General features: G+C 38.3%; 1 protein-coding gene across 28 annotated transcripts in view; it reads right to left on the bottom strand.

Moving 5' to 3' along the window:
* Positions 1-22,012, bottom strand: part of SENP7 (SUMO specific peptidase 7) — a 168,795-nt gene that overhangs the window by 103,656 nt on the left and 43,127 nt on the right. For all 28 annotated transcript variants that reach the window (XR_014824931.1, XR_014824934.1, XR_014824937.1 and 25 more), the window contains one exon: positions 10,843-10,940. Coding sequence is in view for 16 of the 28 variants with exons in the window: in XM_084991521.1 (XP_084847647.1) it covers positions 10,843-10,940 (98 nt within the window). In the remaining 12 variants the exon portion in view is untranslated. The remainder of the gene's footprint in view (positions 1-10,842; positions 10,941-22,012) is intronic.

Raw genomic sequence — 22,012 nt, 5'->3', positions numbered from 1 at the left:
GAATATAAGGCCCAAGATTGAATCTACAGATTCAGTGCAATCCCTATCAAATTACCAATGGCAGTTTTTGCAAAACTAGAACAAACATTTTCTTTAATTTGCATGGAAACACAAAAGATCCCAAATAACCAAAGCAATCCTGAAAAAGAATAAAGGAGCTCAGGAATCAGACTCCCTGACTTCAGACAATACCACAAAGCTGCAGTCATCAAAAGAGTATGGTACTGGCACAAAAATAAAAACAGATCAGTGGAACAGGAAAAAAGCCCAGAGATAAACCCATGGACTCTTGGTCAAGTAATATTCAACAAAAGAGGCGAAAACATACAATGAAGAAAAGACAGCCTCTACAATAAGTGGTTTGGGGAAAAAATGGACAGCTACATATAAAAGAATGGAATTAGACTATTATAACACTATACACAGGAGTTCCCGTTGTGGCGCAGTGGTTAATGAATCCAAGTAGGAACCATGAGGTTTCGGGTTCAGTCCCTGCCCTTGCTCAGTGGGTTAAGGATCCGGCATTGCCGTGAGCTGTGGTGTAGGTTGCAGACGCGGCTGGGATCCCGCGTTGCTGTGGCTCTGGCGTAGGCTAGTGGCTACAGCTCCGATTCAACCCCTAGCCTGGGAACCTCCATATGCTGCAGGAGAAGCCCAAGAAATCACCAAAAAAAAAAAAAAAAAAAAAAAAAAAAAAAAAACTATACACAAAAAATACACTCAAAATGCATTAAATACCTAAATATAGGACCAAATATTAAAAAACACTTAGGGGAAAACATAGGTAGAAAACTCTTTGACATAAGTCATAGCAGTATCTTTTTCAATCCATCTCCTATAGCACGGAAAATTTTTTAAAAATTAAATAAACAGGGAGTTCCCGTCGTGGCGCAGTGGTTAACGAATCCGACTAGGAACCATGAGGTTGCAGGTTCGGTCCCTGCCCTTGCTTAGTGGGTTAACGATCCGGCGTCACCGTGAGCTGTGGTGTAGGTTGCAGACGCGGCTGGGATCCCGCGTTGCTGTGGCTCTGGCGTAGGCTAGTGGCTACAGCTCCAATTCGACCCTTAGCTTGGGAACCTCCATATGCCGCGGGAGCGGCCCTAGAAAAGGCAAAAAAAAACAAAGACAAAAAAAAAAAAAATTAAATAAACAGGAGGAGTTTCCGTTGTGGCACAACAGAAACGAATCCAAGTAGGAACCATGAGGTTGCGGGTTCCATCTCTGGCCCCGGTCAGTGGGTTAAGGATCTGGTATTGCTGTGAGCTGTGGTGTAGGTCACAGATGCGGCTGTGGCATAGGCCAGTGGCTACAGCTCTGATTCAGCCCCTAGCCTAGGAACCTCCATACACCACAGGTGCAGCCCTAAAAAGACAAAAAAAAAAAAAAAAAAAAAATTAATTAAACAAATGGGATCTAATTAAGTTTAAAAGCTTTTGCACAGCAAAGGAAACCATAAACAAAACAAAAATAAAACCCTTAGAATGGGAGGAAATATATGCAAACAATGCAACTGACAAGAGATTAATCTTCAAAACAAACAGCTCATGCAGGTCATTACCATAAAAACAAACAACCCAGAGTTCCCGTAGTGGCTCAGTGGTTAACAAATCCAACTAGGAACCATGAGGTTGCAGGTACAATCCCTGGCCTTGCTCAGTGGGTTAAGGATCCAGTGTTGCCATGAGCTGTGGTGTAGGTCACAGATGAGGCTCGGATCTGGCGTTGCTATGGCTCTGGCATAGGCCAGCAGCTACAGCTCTGATCAGACCCCTAGCCTGGGAACCTCCACATGCTGCTAGTGAGGCCCTAGAAAAAGACAAAAAGACAGAGAAAAAATAAATAAATAAAAATAAACAACCCAACGAGGAAAAAAAGGGGGCAGAAGATCTAAATACGCATTTCTCCAAAGAATACAAATTGATGGCCAAAAAGTACATGAAAAGATATTCAACAATGTTAATTATTAGAGAAATGCAAATCATAACTAGTGGACAAAATGGCCATCACCAAAAAGTCTACAAACAAGAGTTTCCATTTTGGTTCAGTGGGTTAAAGACACAGTGATATCTCCATGAAAATGCTGGTTCAATCCCTGGCCTCATTCAGTGGGTTAAAGATTCAGCATTGCCACAAGCTGTGGTGTAAGTCACAAATGCAACTCAGATCTGGTGTTGCTGTGGCTGTGGTGTAGGCCTCCGCTGCAGCTCCAATTCAACCACTAGCTTGGGAACTACCATATGCTGCAGGTGCAGCCATAAAAAGATGGGAGAAAAGTCTACGAACAGTAAATGCTGGAGAGAGTGTGGAGAAAAGGGAACCTTCCTACACTGCTTGTGAAAATGTAAATTAGTACAACCACCATGGACAACAATATGGAGATTCCTCAAAAAACGAAAAATAGAGCTACCCAGCAACCCCACTCTCAGGCATAAACCTGGAGAAAACCTTAATTCAAGAAGATACATGCATCGCAATGTTCATTGCAGCACTATTTACAATAGCCAAGACATGGAAACAATCTAAATGTCCATCAACAGAGGAATGGATAAAGAAGATGTGGTACATATATACAATGGCATACTACTCAGCCATAAAAAAGAATGAAAGAATGCCATTTGCAGCAACATGGTTGGACCTAGAGATTATCATTTTGGAGTTCCCGTCGTGGCGCAGTGGTTAACGAATCCGACTAGGAAACATGAGGTTTTGGGTTTGATCCCTGGCCTTGCTCAGTGGGTTAAGGATCCGGCATTGCCGTGAGCTGTGGTGTAGGTTGCAGACACGGCTCAGATCCAGCGTTGTTGTGGCTCTGGCGTAGGCCAGTGGCTGCAGCTCCAATTCAACCCCTAGCCTGGGAACCTCCATATGCCGCAGGAGCGGCCCAAGAAATAGCAAAAAAAAGACAAAAAAAAAAAGAGAGAGAGAGAGAGATTATCATACTACATAAGTCAGACACAGACCGAGAAAGACAAACATCATATGATATCACTTATCTGTGTAATCTAAAAAAAAAAAAAAAAAGATACAAATGAACTTATTTACACAACAGAAATAGATTCACAGACTTTGAAAATAAATTTACGGTTACCAAACGGTGGGGGGAGGGATAAATTAGGAGTATGGGATTAATATACACACACCATTATAAATAAAAAAGATAAACATGAAGGACCTATTATATAGTATAGGAATTATGTTCAATATCTTGTAATAATCTATAATGGAACATAATCGGAAAAAAAATATTACTGAATCGCTTTTCTATACACCTGAAATGAACACAATATTGTAAATCAACTATATTCCTTAAAAAAATTACTGATCACAAATCACCATAATAAATACAATAATAATGAAAAGGTTTGGTATATTGCAAGAACTACCAAAATGTGACACAGAGACACAAGGTGAGCAAATATTTTTAGAAAAATGGTGCCTATACATTTGCTCAATGCAGGGTTGCCATTTATGGCACTCAGTTTGTAAAAAACATAGTATCTATAAGGTGCAGTAAAGTGAAGCACAATAAAACCAAGTATATCGGAGTTCCCATTGTGGCTCTGTGGTTGATGAACCCGACTAGAAACCATGAGGTTGTAGGTTCAATCCCTGGCCTCACTCAGTGGGTTAAGGATCCAGCATTGCCATGTGCTGTGGCATAGGTTGCAGATGCAGCTCGGATCTGGCATTGCTGTGGCTGTGGCGTAGGCCAGCAGCTGTAGCTCCAATTTGACCTCTAGCCTGGGAATCTCCATATTCTGCAGGTGTGGCCCTAAAAAGACAGACAAAAAATAAATAAAAATAATAAATAAATAAATAAATAAAACCAAGTATGCCTGTATTTTATGTCTGCTGTCCTTACAAAAATAGCACAAAAAGACACACACAGAAAGAAGGCAACATGATTACACATAGGAGGGAGAACATGTAAATATGGAGGAATGAATGCATGAAGAGTGGAGAGAGACATGAAACATATTATTCTCTAATGCCTTCAATAGAAACATGGCCTTGCTGACATCCTGATTCATATGAAATACAAATGGATTAAACAATGTAATCAAAGGTAGACAGAGTAGACTAAAAAACAAGATCTTCTATGTTCTGAATGTTTGTGTCCCTCCAAAATTCTTATTTTGAAATCCTAACCCCAAAGTGATGGCATTAAAAGGTTGGGCCTTTGGGGGGTGATTGGGTCATAAGAGTAGAGCCCGCATGAATAGGAGTATTGTCTTATAAAAAAGGCTCAGAGTTCCCATTGTGGAGCAGCAGAAACAAATCTAATTTGTACCCATGAGGATGCAGGTCTGATCCCCAGCCTTGCTCAGTGGGTTAAGGATCTAGTATTGCCATGAGTTGTGGTGTAGGTTGCAGTCATGGCTTGGATCCTGCATTGCTATGGCTGTGGTATAAGCCAGAAGCTGCAGCTCCAATTCAACCCATAGAGGGGGAACCTCCATATGCCGTGGGTGCGGCCCTAAAAAGCAAAAAAAAAAAAAAAAAAAAATTAATGATAAAATTAAAGAGGCTCAAGAGAAAGAGCAAAAGGACAGAGCAAAAAGATGGCCATTTATCAACCAAGATGCTCTCACCAGATACTGAATCTGGGAATGCTATGACCCTGGGCTTTCCAGACTGAAGAGTTATGTCTTTTGGGGGGTTTGGGGGTTTTTGTTTTTTGTTTTTTTTTTTTTTTGTCTTTTAGGGCCATACCGGCGGCATATGCATATGGAGGTTCCTGGGCTAGGGGCCGAATTGGAGCTGTAGTCACCAGCCTACGCCAGAGCCACAGCAACTCGGGATCTAAGCTGTGTCTGCGACCTACACCACAGTTCATGCCCAGGGATCAAACCCTCGTCCTCATGGATGCTAGTTGGGTTCGTTAACCACTAAGCCATGACAGGAACTTCTAGGCTACAAAATTATGTAAAATAAATGTTTGTAATTGACAAGCCACCTAATCTACGGTATTTTGTTACAGCAGTCCAAGTTGACTAAGACAAGATCCAACTATATACTCTCATTAAGAGGCACACTTTGGATTCAAAGAATAGGTTCAAAGAAAAAGGAAAAAAAAAAAGGTTTACCATGCAAACAGCAGCCCTAAGAAAGGTGGAGTGGGAGTTCTCATCGTGGCTCAGCAGTAACGAACCCAGCTAGGATCCATGAGGATGAGGGTTTGACCCCTGACCTAGCTTGGTGGGTTAAGGATCTGGCATTGCCATGAGCTATGGAGTGGATTGCAGATGCGGCTTGGATCCGGTGTTGCTGTGGCTGTGGTGTAGGCCAGCAGCTGCAGCTCCAATTCAACCCCTAGCCTGGGAATTTCCATGTGCCACATGTGCGGTCCTAAAAAGCAAAAAATAAAATAAAATAAATAAGAAAGGTGGAATGGCTATACCAATATTAGACAAAATAGATTTTAAATTAAAAAAAAAAGAGGGACAATTCACTGACAAAAGCGTTAATTCATCAGGCAGATATACTAATTATGAATGCATATATGCCTAATAATAGGACTATAAAATACATTAAACAAAAACTAACAGGAGAAATTAACAATACAACCAAAGAGTTCAACTCATAAAAATCCTAGTCTTGGAGTTCCCTTTTGGCACAGTGGGTTAAGGATCTGGCACTGTCACTTCTATGGCTCTAGCTGCTGCCATGACTTGGGTTTGATACCTGTCCCAGCTGGCCCAGGAACCTCAGCATACTGCAGGTGTGGCCAAAAATAAAAAACAAACAAAACAAAAGAAAAAAAAACAGTCTTAATAATGGATAAAACAACTAGACAGAAAATCACCAAGGATACAAAAGGCTTGGATAACACTATTAACTACCCCAATCTAAAAGACATCTATAGAACACCCTAATGGGTACAGAATGCTTCTCAAACACACAGAACATTTTCCAAGAAAGACTGTGTGTCAGCCACAAATAAACCCTCTATAAATTTACAAGAAGTGAAATCACACAAAATGTTCTCAGATTACAATGCAATTCGATTAAAAATTAACAGACAAATAAGTCATAGGGATATAATGTACAGCATGGTGAGGTAGTTAATAACACTGTATTGTATATTTGAAAGTTGTCAAGAAAAGAGATCTTAAAAGTTTTCATCACACAGAAAAACTGTAATTATGTGTGGTAATGGACGTTAACTATACTTATTGCGGAGGTCACTTCACAATATATAGTATACCTGAAACTAGTATAATGTATATGTATATATAAATTATATCTCAATAAAGAATATCTTTGAAATTTAAAAATACATAGAAATTAAATATACAATTTCATAACAAATGAATCAATCATACCAGAAATTAGAAAATACTGTTGAGATTAATGAAAAGAAAATCAGAACATTCCAAAATTTATGAGGTGCAACTAACACACTGCTTAGAAGAAAATTTTAAATTAAATACCTGTATTAGAAATGAAGACAGATTTCAAATCAGTAAGCTAACCATACATCTTAAGAATGTAGAAAAAGACGTGGAAACTGTGTCCAAAACAAGGAGAACAAAGAACATGTGATTATACTGGAATTCCTGTTGAGGCGCTGCGGAAACGAATCTGACTAGGAACCATGAGGCTGCAGGTTCAATCCCTAGCCTTCCTCAGTAGGTTAAGGATCCAGTATTGCCCTGAGCTGTGGTGTAGGTTGCAGACGTGGCTCCAATCTGGCATTGCTGTGGCTCTGATGTAGGCCTGCAGCTACAACTCCAATTAGACCCCTAGCCTGGGAATCTCCATATGCAGGGGGTGCAGCCCTAAAAAGACAAAAAAAGAAAAAGAACATATAATTATAGCAGAAATAAATGAAACCAAATACAGAAAACCCATAGAGAAAACTGATGAAACCAAAAGTTAGTTCTTCAAAAAGATAAACTCCACAAATATCTAGCAATACTGAACAAAAAAAAGAGAAAACACTCAAAATAGTAAAATCAGGAATGAAAGAAGGGTCATCACTAACAATATTAAAGAAATTTTAAACAGTATAATAGAATACTATGAACAAATGCATGCTAACAAATTAAATAATTTATATAAAATACACAAATTCCTAGAAGGAAACAACTACCAAAATTGACTCATTTAAAAAAAGAGAAAATCGGAGTTCCCATTGTGGCGCAGAGGAAATGAATCTCACTAGTGTCCATGAGGATGCAGGTTCAATCCCTAGCCTTCCTCAGTAGGTTAAGGATCCGGCATTGCCATGAGCTATGGTGTAGGTTGCAGACGCGGCTGGAATCCCATGTTGCTGTGGCTGTGGCTGTGGCTGGCAGCTGTAGTTCTGATTCAACCCCTAGCCTAAGAACCTCCGTATGTCATAAGTGTGGCCCTAAAAAAGCAAAAATAAATAAACAAATAAATAAATAATAAAGAGAAAATCTCAATAGATTTACAACAAGCAAAAATTTGAATTTTCGCTGACACACACACGCAAAACTCCTATGACCTGATGGCTTCACTAGAGAATTTTATCAAACATTTAAATAAGAAATAATGCCAATCCTCCAAAAAACCGTTCCAGAAAACAAATGAAGCGGGAACAGTTTCAACTCATTCTACAAGACTTGGCCAAGATTAATTAGCCTGAGTCCAAAGCCAAAGAAAACATAAGGAAATAGAAAGTGAATTCCCTTCTGAATACAAATACAGAAATCCTCAATGCAATCCTAGCAAACTGAAACCAATAGCACATAAATGAGATCATAAATCATGATCAGATGAGATATAACCCAGAAATGCAAAGTTGGTTTATGATCTAAAAATCAGTGTATGGGAGTTCCTGTCATGGCTCAGTGGTAACGAACCTGACTAGGGAACATGAGAATGCAGGTTCGATCTCTGGCCTCGTTCAGGGGGTTAAAGGATCCAGCAGTGCCATGAGCAGTGGTGTAGGTCACAGACACAGCCTGGATCCTGCATTGCTGTGGCTGTGGTGTAAGCCAGCAGCTGCAGCTCCGATCAAACCCCTAGCCTGGGAACTTCCATGTACCACACACGTGGCCCTAAAAAGCAAAAAAAATTAAAAAATTAAAAAATTAAAATCAATTTATATAATACATTGTATTAATAAAGGAAACAAATTACATGACATAACTACAGAAAAGGCATTTGACAAAATCCAACACACATTCATCATAAAAAGGCTCCAACAATTAAGAATAGAAGGGAAGTTTCTCAACATGAAAAAGGGTTTGTTTGGGTTATAACACAATACCATAAACTCATCAGCTTATAAATAACAAACACTTATTTCTCACAGTTCTGGAGGCTGGGAAGTATAGGATCAGGGTGCCAGCCAACATGGTTGGGTTCTGGTGAAGGTGCTCTTCTGGGCTGCAGACTGAGGACTTCTCACAGTGTCCTCACATGGTGGCAAGAACCAGGAAGCTCTGTGGTCTCTTTCATAAAAACAGCACTAATCCTATTCATGAGGGCTACACCTCATGACTTAAGTACCTCCTCAAGGGCCTGACCTCCAAATACCATCACACTGGGCATTAGGATTTCAAAATACGAATTTTGGAAAGATACAAACATTCAAATCAAAAGAAAAACCACTAGCTAACATCATACTTAACGGTGAAACACTAAACACTTTCCCTCTAAAAGTGGGACAAAACAAAGATTTCTGCTCTCACCGCTTCCATTATACATTGTACATTCTAGCCAGGATTTGCAGGTGACATGGTTTTACATACACAAAATTCCAAAGAGTCTACTAAAAACTTCTAGAACTAGTAAGACAAACAGGATTGCAGTATGTAAGTTCAACATACATAAATCAATGGGATTCCTACAGATCAGTAACAAATGATCTAAAAATAAAATCAAGGAGATCCTTGGAGACACAGCAGGTTAAGGATTAACCTGTCACTGCTGTGGCTCTGGTTACTGCTGTGGCACAGGAACTTCTGTATGCCATGGGTGTGGTCAAATAAATACCTCCATTCACAATAGCATTGAAAAGAAGAAAATACCTGGGCATAAATTTAACAATTCAAGTCCAAGACATGCTGAAAGCTACAAAAACACTGTTGAAGGAAATTGAAGGCCTAAATAAATGGAAAGGTATCTCATATTCATGAATCAGAAAACATAATTTGTCAAGATAACAATACTCCTCAAATTGGTCTACAGATTGAATACATCCTCTATCAAAGTCCTTGTTGGCTTTTTTTTGGTTAAAAATGACAACCTGATTCAAAAATTCAGCTGAAAATGCAAGGAACCTGAACAACCAAAACAATCTTGACAAATATGAAGTTGGAAGACTCACACTTCCCAATTTCAAAACTTCCCACAAAGCTGCAGTAATACATTATGTACAGTAAAAAGTGTTATTGACATAAAAACAAGAATGCAGATTAATGAACTAGAACACCAAATTTAGAAATAAACTATACTTATTGTCAGTTGATTTTCAACAATGGTACCAAGAAAAATTGGTACCTTTTTAATAAATGTTGCTGGGATAATTACAGATTCACAAACAAAAAATATAAATTTGGATGTCTATCTCATGCCATACCCAAAAATTAACTCAAAATGAATAAAGACTTAAAAGTAAGAGCTAGAACTATAAAACTCTAAGAAGGCAACACGAGTAAATCATGACCTCAGATTAAGCAATAGTTTCGTAGATATGACAATAAAAGGAACCAACAAAATAGATAAATAGGACTTCATCAAATTGAAAAAACTTTCATGTTTCAAAGGACACCTTCAAGAAAGTGAAAAACTGGAGTTCCCCAGTGGCTTAATAGTTAAGGATCCAGCACTGTCACTGCTGTGGCTCAGGTTCGATCCCTGACCTGAGAATTTCCACATGCTGCAGGCTCAGCCAAAAAAAATAAAATGAAATGAAAAAGTGCTTGTGAGAAGATATTTGCGAATCACATATTTGATAGGGACTTGTATCCAGAATATATAAAGAATCCTTACAACTCAACAATAAAAAGATAAACAACACAATTTTTGAGTGGGCTAAGGATCTAAACAGACATTTCTCCAAAGAAGATACATAAATGCCCAACAAATACATGAAAAGACACTCAGTGTCATTAGGAAATGCACATCAAAACCACAATGAGATACGATTTCACACCCACTAGGAAAACTATGGAAAGAAGGAATAAAACGAAGGAGAGAGGGAAAATAAGTATTGGTAAGGATATGAAATCATAATAAGTTTATTTCCTACAGACAATTTACTTGAAAGGTAAGAATTCAGAGTAAGTAGTTTATCGAGTGCTCTGACATAAATTCAAAAACTCCAATTAGTCTTCTAATTTGTGCAAACTCCCAATAATTGTAATTTTTACTTTATTAGTCATTTTTTATTAATTCACTATTCATATCCTCTTCCGTAAAAACAACTTTTTTAAACATTTACTGATGTCCAACACTAAAAACTTATCTTGGAATTCCTCTTGGTAATAATTGTAATTTGAATCCCCCAGATATTTAATTTCAGCATATCCATAATTCATTAATTCTATGTCTATAAAACCACAGATGCTAAATGTAGTATCTTTTCTACTGCAGACTACAAATGATGAATCAAGCATTTTAACGAGTCTATATATATATAACGCTTGCTTTATTAGCTAAAGCTTATCAAGATATTCCAAATGCACAAAAACAAGGAATTAAGATGATTTAGAATAACAAAGTCAAAACTCAGAAGGAACCACAGAAGCCACTGAATTCAATCCCTGTATATTAAAAGTTGTGGTAAATGAGACCCAAAGAGGTTAAATGAATCACCCATGGTCACACTCTACATAGTACAAGCTCAAACACATTTTTTACCTTTCTGGTGATGTCTTCGAAGTAACAGGACGCCCACGTACACCTTTTTTACTTTTATGGTCTAGAGAGAGGACCTTATTTCTTAGGCTTCTTTTCCACTAGAAAAAACAAAATGGGATTACAATAATAAATAAAACAATATGACAATTAAGAAGCACTTAAATTTTCTTTTTATTTAGAAATTCACGATAACAGCCGAATTCATGATGGTTTGGGGGTCAGGGAAGAGTGCAATCTACAAAACACCTGGCTCTTAGGTAGTGGATAAATAAAAGTCTACCAACTAACAGAAAAAAAGACACTGAAAAATGTTAAGGCAGGAGTTCCCACTGTGGCTCAGTGGTAATCAATCTGACTAGCATCTATGAGGATGTGGGCTTGATCCCTGGCCTCACTCATTGTGGGTTAAGGATCTGAATTGTGGTGCGCTTTGATATAGGTTGCAGACACAGCTCAGATCCTGCATTGCTGTGGCTGTGGCATAGGCTGGCAGCTGTAGCTCTGATTCAGCCCTTAGCCTGGGAACTTCCATATGCCATGGGTGTGGTCCTCAAAAGCAAAAATAAAATAAAAAATAAAACAAAAAATAAATTAAAATGTTCAGGTAACTTTTGTTAGGAAATCAACATTTTGAGATTCAAAAGCTTACATAACTATAAAAAATGTTGAACGTGTTTAAAGGAAAAAATAAGCATCATTACATGCCAAATTAAAGAGTCTGTAATTCTGAAATAACTGTATTTATAAACAAATGGAAGAGATTATAACTGTTTCCCTGAGAACTGCTACATGGAAAAACTTTTAAAAAGTATAAGGTATCTTTTTAGCAGCATTTATATTCAATCCAGCTAGAAACAAAAGTTAAAAATGATTTAGTTGAGGTATATGGAATGACTGGCCAACAGAGACCTGCTATATAACAGAGAGAACTCTACCCAATTTTCTGTGATCTATGTGGGAAAAAAATCTGAAAGAGAATGGATGTGAGTATAAGCGAATCACTTTGTTATACAGCAGAAATTATCACAGCATTGCAAATCAACTATACTTCAATAAAACTTTTAAAAAATAGATTTAGTTAATATACAGTATAAATCTATAGAAATAAATTATCTTCTCTATGCATTAATTTCCCAATCTGAAAGTGGATGTAATAATAGCCATCTCACAAGGATATATGCTTATATATGTAACAAGTTTAAAATACTATCCTCCTCAAACAGATATTTTACACTCATGTTCATAGCAGCAGTGTTCACAATGGCTAAAAGGTAGAAGCTACTCAAGTGTCACATCAATAATAACAAAATGTGGCATATGTATATAATGAAATGTTTCTCAGCCTTAAGAAGGGAGGAAATTCTAAAACATGCTCCAACATGGATGAACCATGATTACTATGATAATAAAAAATATTTATATTGGTCTCTGACCTAGTTCCTGGCACAGAGCTTCTTAAATCCTTACAATTTCCTTGGTGATAGGAGCATCTTTTGCTGTAATATTTGGTTTTTAACCCCAACCTCTGACATAGAGCTCCCAAAATCCTAATAATTTCCTGGATGATTGAAGCGTCATTTCTTTTTTTTTTTTTTTTTTTTTTTGCTTTTTAGGGCCACACCCTGGCATATGGAAGTTCCCAGGCTAGGGGTCGAATCAGAGCTACAGCTGCTGGCATACACATACAGCCACAACAATTCAAGACCCAAGCTGTGTCTGCAATCTAAACCACAGCTCGCAGCAACACCAGATACTTTAACCCACTGAGCAAGGCCAGGGATCAAACCCGCACCCTCATGGATACTGTCACATTTGTTTCCGCTACACAAAAAGGGAAGCTCCTACAAGTGTCTTTTGTATGAATGAGGTGACTCTGACTGTTCTACTGGATGGCTCCTGGATAGGGGCTAGTCACTAGAAAGACCAAGCTTAGAATTCTCAGCCTTGCCCCATTCTCTAGAGAGGGGAGAGAGGCTGGAAACAGCTAATTATTGATCATGCCTATGTGAGGAAGCTTCCATTAAATCCCAAAAGCATGAGGTTCAAAGAGCTTTCAGGCTGATGAACACATGTACACAGCAGGAAGGTAACAAACCCCAACTCCACAGGGACAGAAGTTCCTGCACTGAGAACCCTCCCAGACCTCATCCTATGTTACCTCTTCATTTGTGTTTATCATACAGGATAAATAAACTGGTAATGTAAATAGGCATTTCCCTGAGTTGTGTGAACTGCTTTAATATAAATTAAACCTGAAGAGGAGTCATGGGAACCTCAGATTTATAGCCGGCCTGTCAGAAGCATAGGTGACAATTTGGACTTGTGATTAGTATCTGAAGTGAGGTGGGGGCAGTCTTGGGTCTGAGCCTATAACCTATAGGATATGAAACTATCTCCAGATAGATAGTGTCAGAATTGAGATAAATTACAGGCCACCCAGCTCACATTCCAGAGAATCACCTCATAGGGGAAAATCCACATACATCTGGTATGAGAAGTGTTATGAGTATGACAGCAGTGTGAGAGTAAAGGAGAAATACAGGAGGAAGATGGATTTTTACCAACACAGTGACATTATGATAAGTGAATAAGCCAATAACAAAAAAAATACTATATAATTCAAATTAGAAGAAGAATCTACAGTAGTCAGACATGTAGAGACAGAAAGTAGTAGAATGGTGGTGGCTGGTAAATGGGAGAAGGGGAAATGGAGAGTTACTGTTTAATGGTACATGTTTTAGATTTGCAAGATGTAAAGAGTTCTGGAGATGGATAGTAGTTTGATGGTTGCACAGCAAAAGTGAATTTACTAAATACCCGTGAAATGTACCCTTAAAACAGTTATGATGATAAATTTTATGCTATGTGTATTTTACCACAATTTATAAAATGTCTTTAAAAGATTAAAAAAATAAAAAACAAAATAAAGCACTGTCTTAAACATGATAGCCCTCAATAAACATTATTGTTTTTATTCTCTAGGCATTGTTATCTCACTATCACCACAGCCCTGCATAGTATAAAACTCATCACTTTATAAAGTGAAGTGAAACTCAGAGAATAAACTTGACCAAGCCCAAGTGTGTCTGTCCTTCTAATGCTGTGATTCTAAATTATATAAATTCTCAGAAATCCCTCCTATCAAGACATCAATCTAAATACATTGTTCGGAGTTTCCACTGTGGCTCAGCAGCAACAAACTCAATGAGTATCCATGAGTATGTGGGTTCGAGCCCTGGCCTCACTCAGTGAGTTAAGGGTCTGGCATTGCGTGAGCTGAATATCAATGAACTAAGAGCGGAGATAAAAATTAAGGCAGACTCCTTTAGAAAGGAACTAGAAAATATAAGAAGGAACATAGAAGAATTAGAAAATTCATTAGCAGCGACACAAACTGAGCTAAAGGCACTAAAGAGCAGAATGAATATGCAGAGAAATGAATTAGTGATGTGGAAGATAGAATCATGGAAATCACCAAATCAGAACAGCAGACAAAAAATCAAATGACAAAACATGAAAGCAATATAAGAGATCTTTGGGATAGTATAAAGTTGGCCAATCTATGCATATAGGAATTCCAGAAGGAGAAGAAAAAGAAAAGGGGATTGAAAATATATTTGAAGAAATTATGGCTGAAAACTTTCCAAATCTAAAGGAAATGGATATCAAGATACAGGAAGCACAGAGGGCCCCAAACAAGTTGAACCCAAATAGGCCCACACCAAGACATATTATAATAAAAATGGCAAAAGTAAAGACAAAGAGAGGATTCTAAAGGCAGGAAGAGAAAAACTAAGCGTTAATTATAAGGGAACCCCCATAAGGATATCAGCTGATTTCTCTACAGAAAGACTACAGGCCAGAAGGGAGTGGCAAGATGTATTTAATGTTATTAAAGGGGAGTTCCCGTCGTGGAGCAGTGGTTAACGAATCCGACTAGGAACCATGAGGTTGCGGGTTCGATCCCTGCCCTTGCTCAGTGGGTTAACGATCCGGCGTTGCCGTGAGCTGTGGTGTAGGTTGCAGACTCGGCTAGGATCTGGCATTGCTGTGGCTCTGGCGTAGGCCGGCAGCTACAGCTCCAGTTCGACCCCTAGCCTGGGAACCTCCATATGCTGCGGGAGCAGCCCAATAAATAGCAAAAAGACCCCCCCAAAAAAAAAGTTATTAAAGGAAAAAATCTGCAGCCCAGAATAGGCTATCCAGTAAGAATATCACTTAAAATAGAAGGGGAAATAAAGAATTTCTTCAAAAACAAAAGCTAAAAGAGTACAGCAATACTAAACCCATTCTAAAAGAAACACTGAAAGGGCATCTATAAATAAAAAAGAAGTAAGAATAAATAGGATGGAGGAAATCACAATTGGAAAGCAATCACTTAATAAGTCAGTATATAGATCGAAAAGAGGAAAAAAAAAAAAACCACTGTAAAAGCAATGATAAACACAAGAAATAGAAAAAGGACATACATGAAGATGTTAAAAAGGACTACAAAATCATAGAATGTTGGGAACGAAATTAACAAAATACAGATTCATTTTTTTTAGTACTGTAATTGAGCCTATATGGCTATCAGGCTAAAGAAAGCACATATATACTTAAAAAAACAGGGCAACCACAATTCAAAACAAAACAGTATGTTCACAAAAATTGAAAAGTATTCAAGCATTAAATAAATGGAAACCATCTAAACAAAAAAAGAAAGGAAGAAAAGACAAACATAGAATCAGCTGGAAAACAAGGTTTAAAATGGCAATAAACACATATCTATCATTAATCACCTTAAATGTCAATGGACTGAATGCTCTAATCAAAAGACACAGACTGGGAGATTGGATAAAAAAAGCAAAAACCTACACTCTGCTGTCTACAAGAGACTCACCTTAGGGCAAAGGACACATATAGATTGAAAGTGAGGGGATGGGAAAAGATATTTCATATAAATGGACAACATAAGAAAGCAGGAGTAGCAATACTCATATCAGACAAAATAGACTTTAAAACAAAGGCCATAAAAAAAGACAAAGAAGGACACTATTTAATGGTAAAAGGATTCATTCAAGAAGAGGATAGGAGTTCCCATCGTGGCACAATGGTTAACGAATCTGACTAGGAACCACGAGGTTGCAAGTTCGATCCCTGGCCTTGCTCAGTGGGTTAACAATTCTGGCGTTGGCGTGAGCTGTGGTGTAGGTTGCAGACCCAGCTGGGATGCTATGTTGCTGTGGCTCTGGTGTAGGCCAGTGGCTACAGCTCTGATTCAACCCCTAGCCTGGGAACCTCCATATGCTGCGGGAGCAGCCCTAGAAAAGGCAAAAAGACAAAAAAAAAAAGAAGAAGAGGATATTACAAACATCAATATATATGCCCCTAATATAGGAGCATCCAGATACCTACAACAAATACTAACAGACATAAAAGGAGAAATTCATGGGAATATGATCAGAGCAGGATACTTTAACACCACACTCACATCAATGGATAGATCCTCTAGACAGAAAATCGACAAGGCAACAGAGACCCTAAATGACACAATAGAAAAATTAGACTTAGTCGACATTTTCAGGACATTACATCCAAAAAAATCAGAATACATATTCTTCTCAAGTGCGCATGGAAAATTCTCAAGCATTGACCACATGTTGGGGCACAAAGCTAACCTCAACTAATTTAAGAGTATAGAAATTATTTCAAGTTATCTTCCTCTGACCACAATGACATGAAACTAGAAATCAACCACAGTAAGAGAAATGAGAAAAAACCTATTACATGGAGACTAAACAACATGCTACTAAAAAACCAATGGGTCAATGTGGAAATCAAGAAAGAAATTTAAAAATACCTCGAGACAAATGATAATGAAGGCACAACCTCTCAGAAATCTATGGGATGCCTCAAAAGCTATGCTCAGAGGAAAAATCATAGCAATACAGGCCTTCCTCAAAAAAGAACAAAAATCTCAAATCAACAACTTAACCCACCACCTAAATGAATCAGAAAAAAAAGAACAAATGAAACCTAAAGTCAAGAGAAGAAGGGAAATCATAAAGATCAGAGAGGAAATCAATAAGTAAACATTCAAAAAACAATAGAAAAAAAAAATCAATAAAACCAAGAGCTGATTCTTTGAAAAGGTAAACAAAATTGACAAACCTCTGGCCAGACTCACTAAGAAGAGGAGAGAAAAAGCCAAAATAAAAAAATAAGAAATGAAAAAGGAGAAAGCACAATGGAAACTACGGAAATACAAAAAACAGTAAGAGAACACTATGAACAACTGTATGTGAACAAATCTGACAACCTAGAAGAAATGGACAATTTCCTAGAAAGTTACAGCCTGCCAAAACAGAATCAAGAAGAAATAGATCAACTGAACAGACCAATCACCAGAAATGAAATTGAATGTGTCATAAAAAACACTCCCTACAAGTAAAAGTTCAGGACCAGATGGCTTCACAAGCTAATTCTACCAAACATACAAAGAGGATATTATATCCATCCTCCTTAAACTTTTCCAAAAGGTTGAAGAAGAAGGAACACTCACAAAGACATGCTATGAGGCCACCATCCCCCTAATACCAAAACCAGACAAAGATACCACTAACAAAGAAAACTATAGACCAATATCTCTGATGAATACAGATGCAAAAATTCTCAACAAAATTTTAGCCTACTGAATCCAACAACATATAAAAAAGATCATACACCAGGAGTTCCCGTCATGGCGCAGTGGTTAACGAATCCGACTAGGAACCATGAGGTTGCGGGTTCAATCCCTGCCCTTGCTCAGTGGGTTAACGATCCGGCATTGCCGTGAGCTGTGGAGTAGGCCGCAGATGCGGCTCGTATCCCACACTGCTGTGGCTCTGGTATAGGCTGGCAGCTACAGCTCCGATCAGACTCCTAGCCTGGGAACCTCCATATGCCTCAGGAGCGGCCCAAGAAATGGCAAAAAGACAAAAAAAAAAAAAAAAAAAAAAGATCATACACCATGACCAAGTGGGATTCATCCCAGGTTCACAAGAATGGCTCAACATATGCAAATCAAAGTCATACATATGAACAAAAGAGAAGTCAAAAACCACATGATCATCTCAACAGAGGCAGAAAAAGCATTTGACAAAGTCCAACATCCATTCATGATCAAAACTCTTACCAATGTGGGGACAGAGGGAACATAACATAATAAAAGCCATTTATGATAAACCCACAGCAAATATAACACACAATGGAGAAACGCTGAAAGCCTTCCCAATAAAATCTGAAACAAGAAAAGGATGCCCACTCTCACCACTGTTATTCAACATAGTATTGGAAGTCCTAGCCACAGCAACCAGACAAACAAAAGAAATAAGAGGGATCCAAATTGAAAGAGAAGAGGTAAAATTGTCACTTTATGCAGATGAAATGATACTATATATAGAAAACTCTAATGACTCAACCCAAAATCTACTCGAACTGATCAACAAATTCAACAACGTAGCAGTATATAAGATTCACATTCAGAAATCATGGAGTTCCCGTGGTGGTGCAGTGGTTAACGAATCCGACTAGGAACCATGAGGTTGCGGGTTCGGTCCCTGCCCTTGCTCAGTGGGTTAATGATCCAGCGTTGCCGTGAGCTCTGGTGTAGGTCAAAGATGCGGCTCGGATCCTACGTTGCTGTGGCTCTGGTGTAGGCCAGTGGCTACAGCTCCGATTCGACCCCTAGCCTGGGAACCTCCATATTCCGTGGGAGCGGCCCAAGAAATAGCAAAGACAAAAAAAAAAAAAAAAAAAAGAAATCAGTTGCATTTCTGTATACTAAAAATGAAATATTAGAAAAGGAATACCAAAATATAATACCTTTTAAAAATGGACCCCAAAAGATCAAATACCAAAACAAATGTTGAGCAATCTTGAAAGAAATGGACCAGAAACTTTCAAAAAGATATCTTACTCCAGAAGACAAAAAGGAGGCTACATCAAGAGGTAGGAGGGATGATTATGAGATATAAGCAACCCCATACTTCCTGGGTGGGAAGCCCCACAGACTGGAAAGTAATTGTATCACAGAGACTCACCTACAGGAGTTAAGAGTTCTGAGCTCCACACCAAATCCCCACGCATGGAGATCTGGCACTGGGAGAAAGAGCCCCCAGAGCATCTGGCATTGAAGGCCAGTGGGGCTTGTGTGCAAGAGCCCCACAGGACTAGGGGAAACAGAGACCCCATTCTTAAAAGGCACACACAGACTTTCACATACACTGGGTCCCAGGGCAAAGCAAAGTCTCCACAGGAATCTTGGGTCAGACCTGACTGCAGTTCTTGGAGGACCTCCTGGGAAAACAGGGGTGAATGTGGCTTGTTGTTGGGGAAGGACACTGGAACCAAAGCTCTTGGGAATATTCATCAGCATGCCATTCTTGGAGGTGGCCATTTTGGGAAAATCTGGCGCACTTAACAATGCTGAGAAGCCCCAGGACAAACAACAATCCAGGTGGGATCAAAGCCCCACTCATCAGTAAACAGGTTGCCCAAATTCCCTCCAGGCACACAGCCACCTCTAATCTCACCCAGAGACAAACCCCACCCACCAGAGGGATAAGCATCAGCTCCACATACCAGTGGGCAGGCATTAGTCCCTCTCCCATCAGGAAGCCTACAGCAAGCCCCTGTACCAACTTCAGCCACAAGGGGGGCAGACGCCAGAAGTAAGAGAGGCTACAACTCTATTGTCTGTAAAAAAGTCACCACACCAAAAACCTATACAAATGAAAAGACAGGAACTATAACTCAAGTAAGGAGAAAGAAAAAACTCCAGAAAAACAGCTAAGTGATGAGGAGATTCTCAGCCTCCAGGAAAAAAACTTTAGACTGTTGATGCTGAAGATGATGCAAGACATTGGAAATAAACTGGAGGCAAAGATGGGTAACTTACAGGAAACACAGAGCAAAGAGATACAAGATATAACACTTAAGCAAGAAGAGATGCAAAATACAATAACTGAAATAAAAAATTCATTAGAAGCAGCCAACAGCAGAACACAGGAGGCAGAAGAAGGAATAAGCGAGGTGGAGGACAGATTAGTGGATACAGAACAGAAAAGAGAAAAAAGACAAAACGAATGAAGAGAGTCTCAGAGAACTCTGGGACAATGTTAAATGCACCACCATCTGTATTACAGGGGTGCCAGAAGAAGAGAGAGAGAAAGGGACAGAAAAAATATTCCAAGAAGTAATAGCCGAAAACTTCCCTAACACGGGAAAGGAACCACTCACTCAAATCCAGGAAGTGCAACAAATACCCTGGAATACATATTAATACCCTGACACACATATTAATCAAACTGACCAAAATTAAAGACAAAGAGAAAACAGTGAAAGCAGATAGGGAAAAGAAACAAATAACATACAAGGGAACCCCGATAGGGATATCAGGAGATTTTTCAGCAGAAACTCTGCAGGCCAGAAGGGAGTGGCATGATATACTTAACACGATGAAAGGAAAAAAACCTCCAACCAAGATTACTTTACCCAGCAAGGCTCTCATTCAGATTTGAAGGAGAAATCAAAAGCTTTACAGATAAGCAAAAGCTAAGAGAATTCAGCAATACTAAACTAGCTTTACAACAAATACTAAAGGAACTTCTCTAGGCAGAAAAGGCCGCAACCAGAAACAAAAATACCACAAATGACACAGCTCAGAGCAAAGGTATATATACAGTAAAGATATGAAATCATCCACACACAATTATGCTACCAAAATCAGAAATCATGAGAAGAGGAGGGTACAAGTGCAGGACAGTGGAGACACACTTGCAATTAAGAGACCAACAACTTAAAACAATCTCGTATTATATATATAGACCGTTATAACAAAACTTCAGAATAACTGCAAACCAAAAATCTAATTGATACACAAACAAATAAGAAAAATCAACTCACATACAACACTAAACATAGTCATCAAACCAGAAGAGGAGAGAACAAGAGAAAAAAGGAAGAAAAAAAAGAAACAAAAACAAAATCCAAAGCAATTAATAAAATGGCAATACGAAAATACATATCAATAATGACCTTAAATGTTAATGAACTAAACATCCCAACCAAAAGACATAGACTGCCTGAATGGATGCAAAAACAAGACCCATATATATGCTGTCTTCAAGAGGCCCAGTTCACTTCTAGGGACACATACAAATTGAAAGTGAGAGGATGGAAGAAAATATTTCATGCAAACAGGGATCAAAAGAAATCTGGAGTAACAATACTCATATCAGACAAAATAGACTTTAAAACGAAAAATACTTTAAGGAACAAGGAAGGTCACTACATAATGATCAAAGGATCAACCCAACATAGGTTCACCACAATATATAAGGCAACTGCTAACAACCTTAAAAGGACAAATTGACAATAACACAATAATAAAGTGAGGACTTTAACACCCCACTTACAGCAGTGGACAGATCATCCAGACAGAAAATCAATAAGGAAACACAGGCCCTAAATGAAGCATTAGAACAGATAGACTTAATAGATATTTATAGGACATTCCATCCAAAAGCAACAGAATACACATTCTTCTCAAGTGCACATGGAACATTCTCTAAGATTGATCACATCCTGGGCTACAAATCATACCTTAAGAAAACTAAAAACATATCAAACATCTTTTCCGACCACAACGCCATACAACTGGAAATCAACAAGAAAAAAACTGCAAAAAACACAAACACGTGGAGACTAAACAACATGCTACTAAACAATCAATGGATCACTGAAAAAACCAAAGAGGAAATTAAAAAATACCTAGAAGCAAATGACAACAAAGACACTCCAAAACCTATGGGATGCAGCAAAAGCAGTTCTAAGAGGAAAGTTTCTAACAATACAAGCTCACCTCAGGAAACAAGAAAAAGCTCAAATAAACATGCTAACTTTATATCTAAAGCAGCTCGAGAGAGGACAAGACTATACCTACTATACCTAGAAAATCCTAAAGATACTATCAGAAAACTGTTAAGATCTCATCCATGAATTTTCGAAGTCACAGGATACAAAATTAATACACAGAAATCAATGCTTTTATATATATATATTAACAATGAAAGATCAGAAAGAGAAATTAGGGAAACAATCCCATCTACCATCACTTCCCAAAGAATAAAATACCTAGGAGTAAACC

This window comes from Sus scrofa, chromosome 13 (genome assembly GCF_054392235.1).
Source record: "Sus scrofa isolate SSC_HxYL_T2T_F1_AM1 chromosome 13, Sscrofa_HxYL_maternal_Yorkshire_Landrace_v2.0, whole genome shotgun sequence".
NCBI lineage: Eukaryota > Metazoa > Chordata > Mammalia > Artiodactyla > Suidae > Sus > Sus scrofa.
This window is presented reverse-complemented; position numbering and strand designations above follow the sequence as displayed.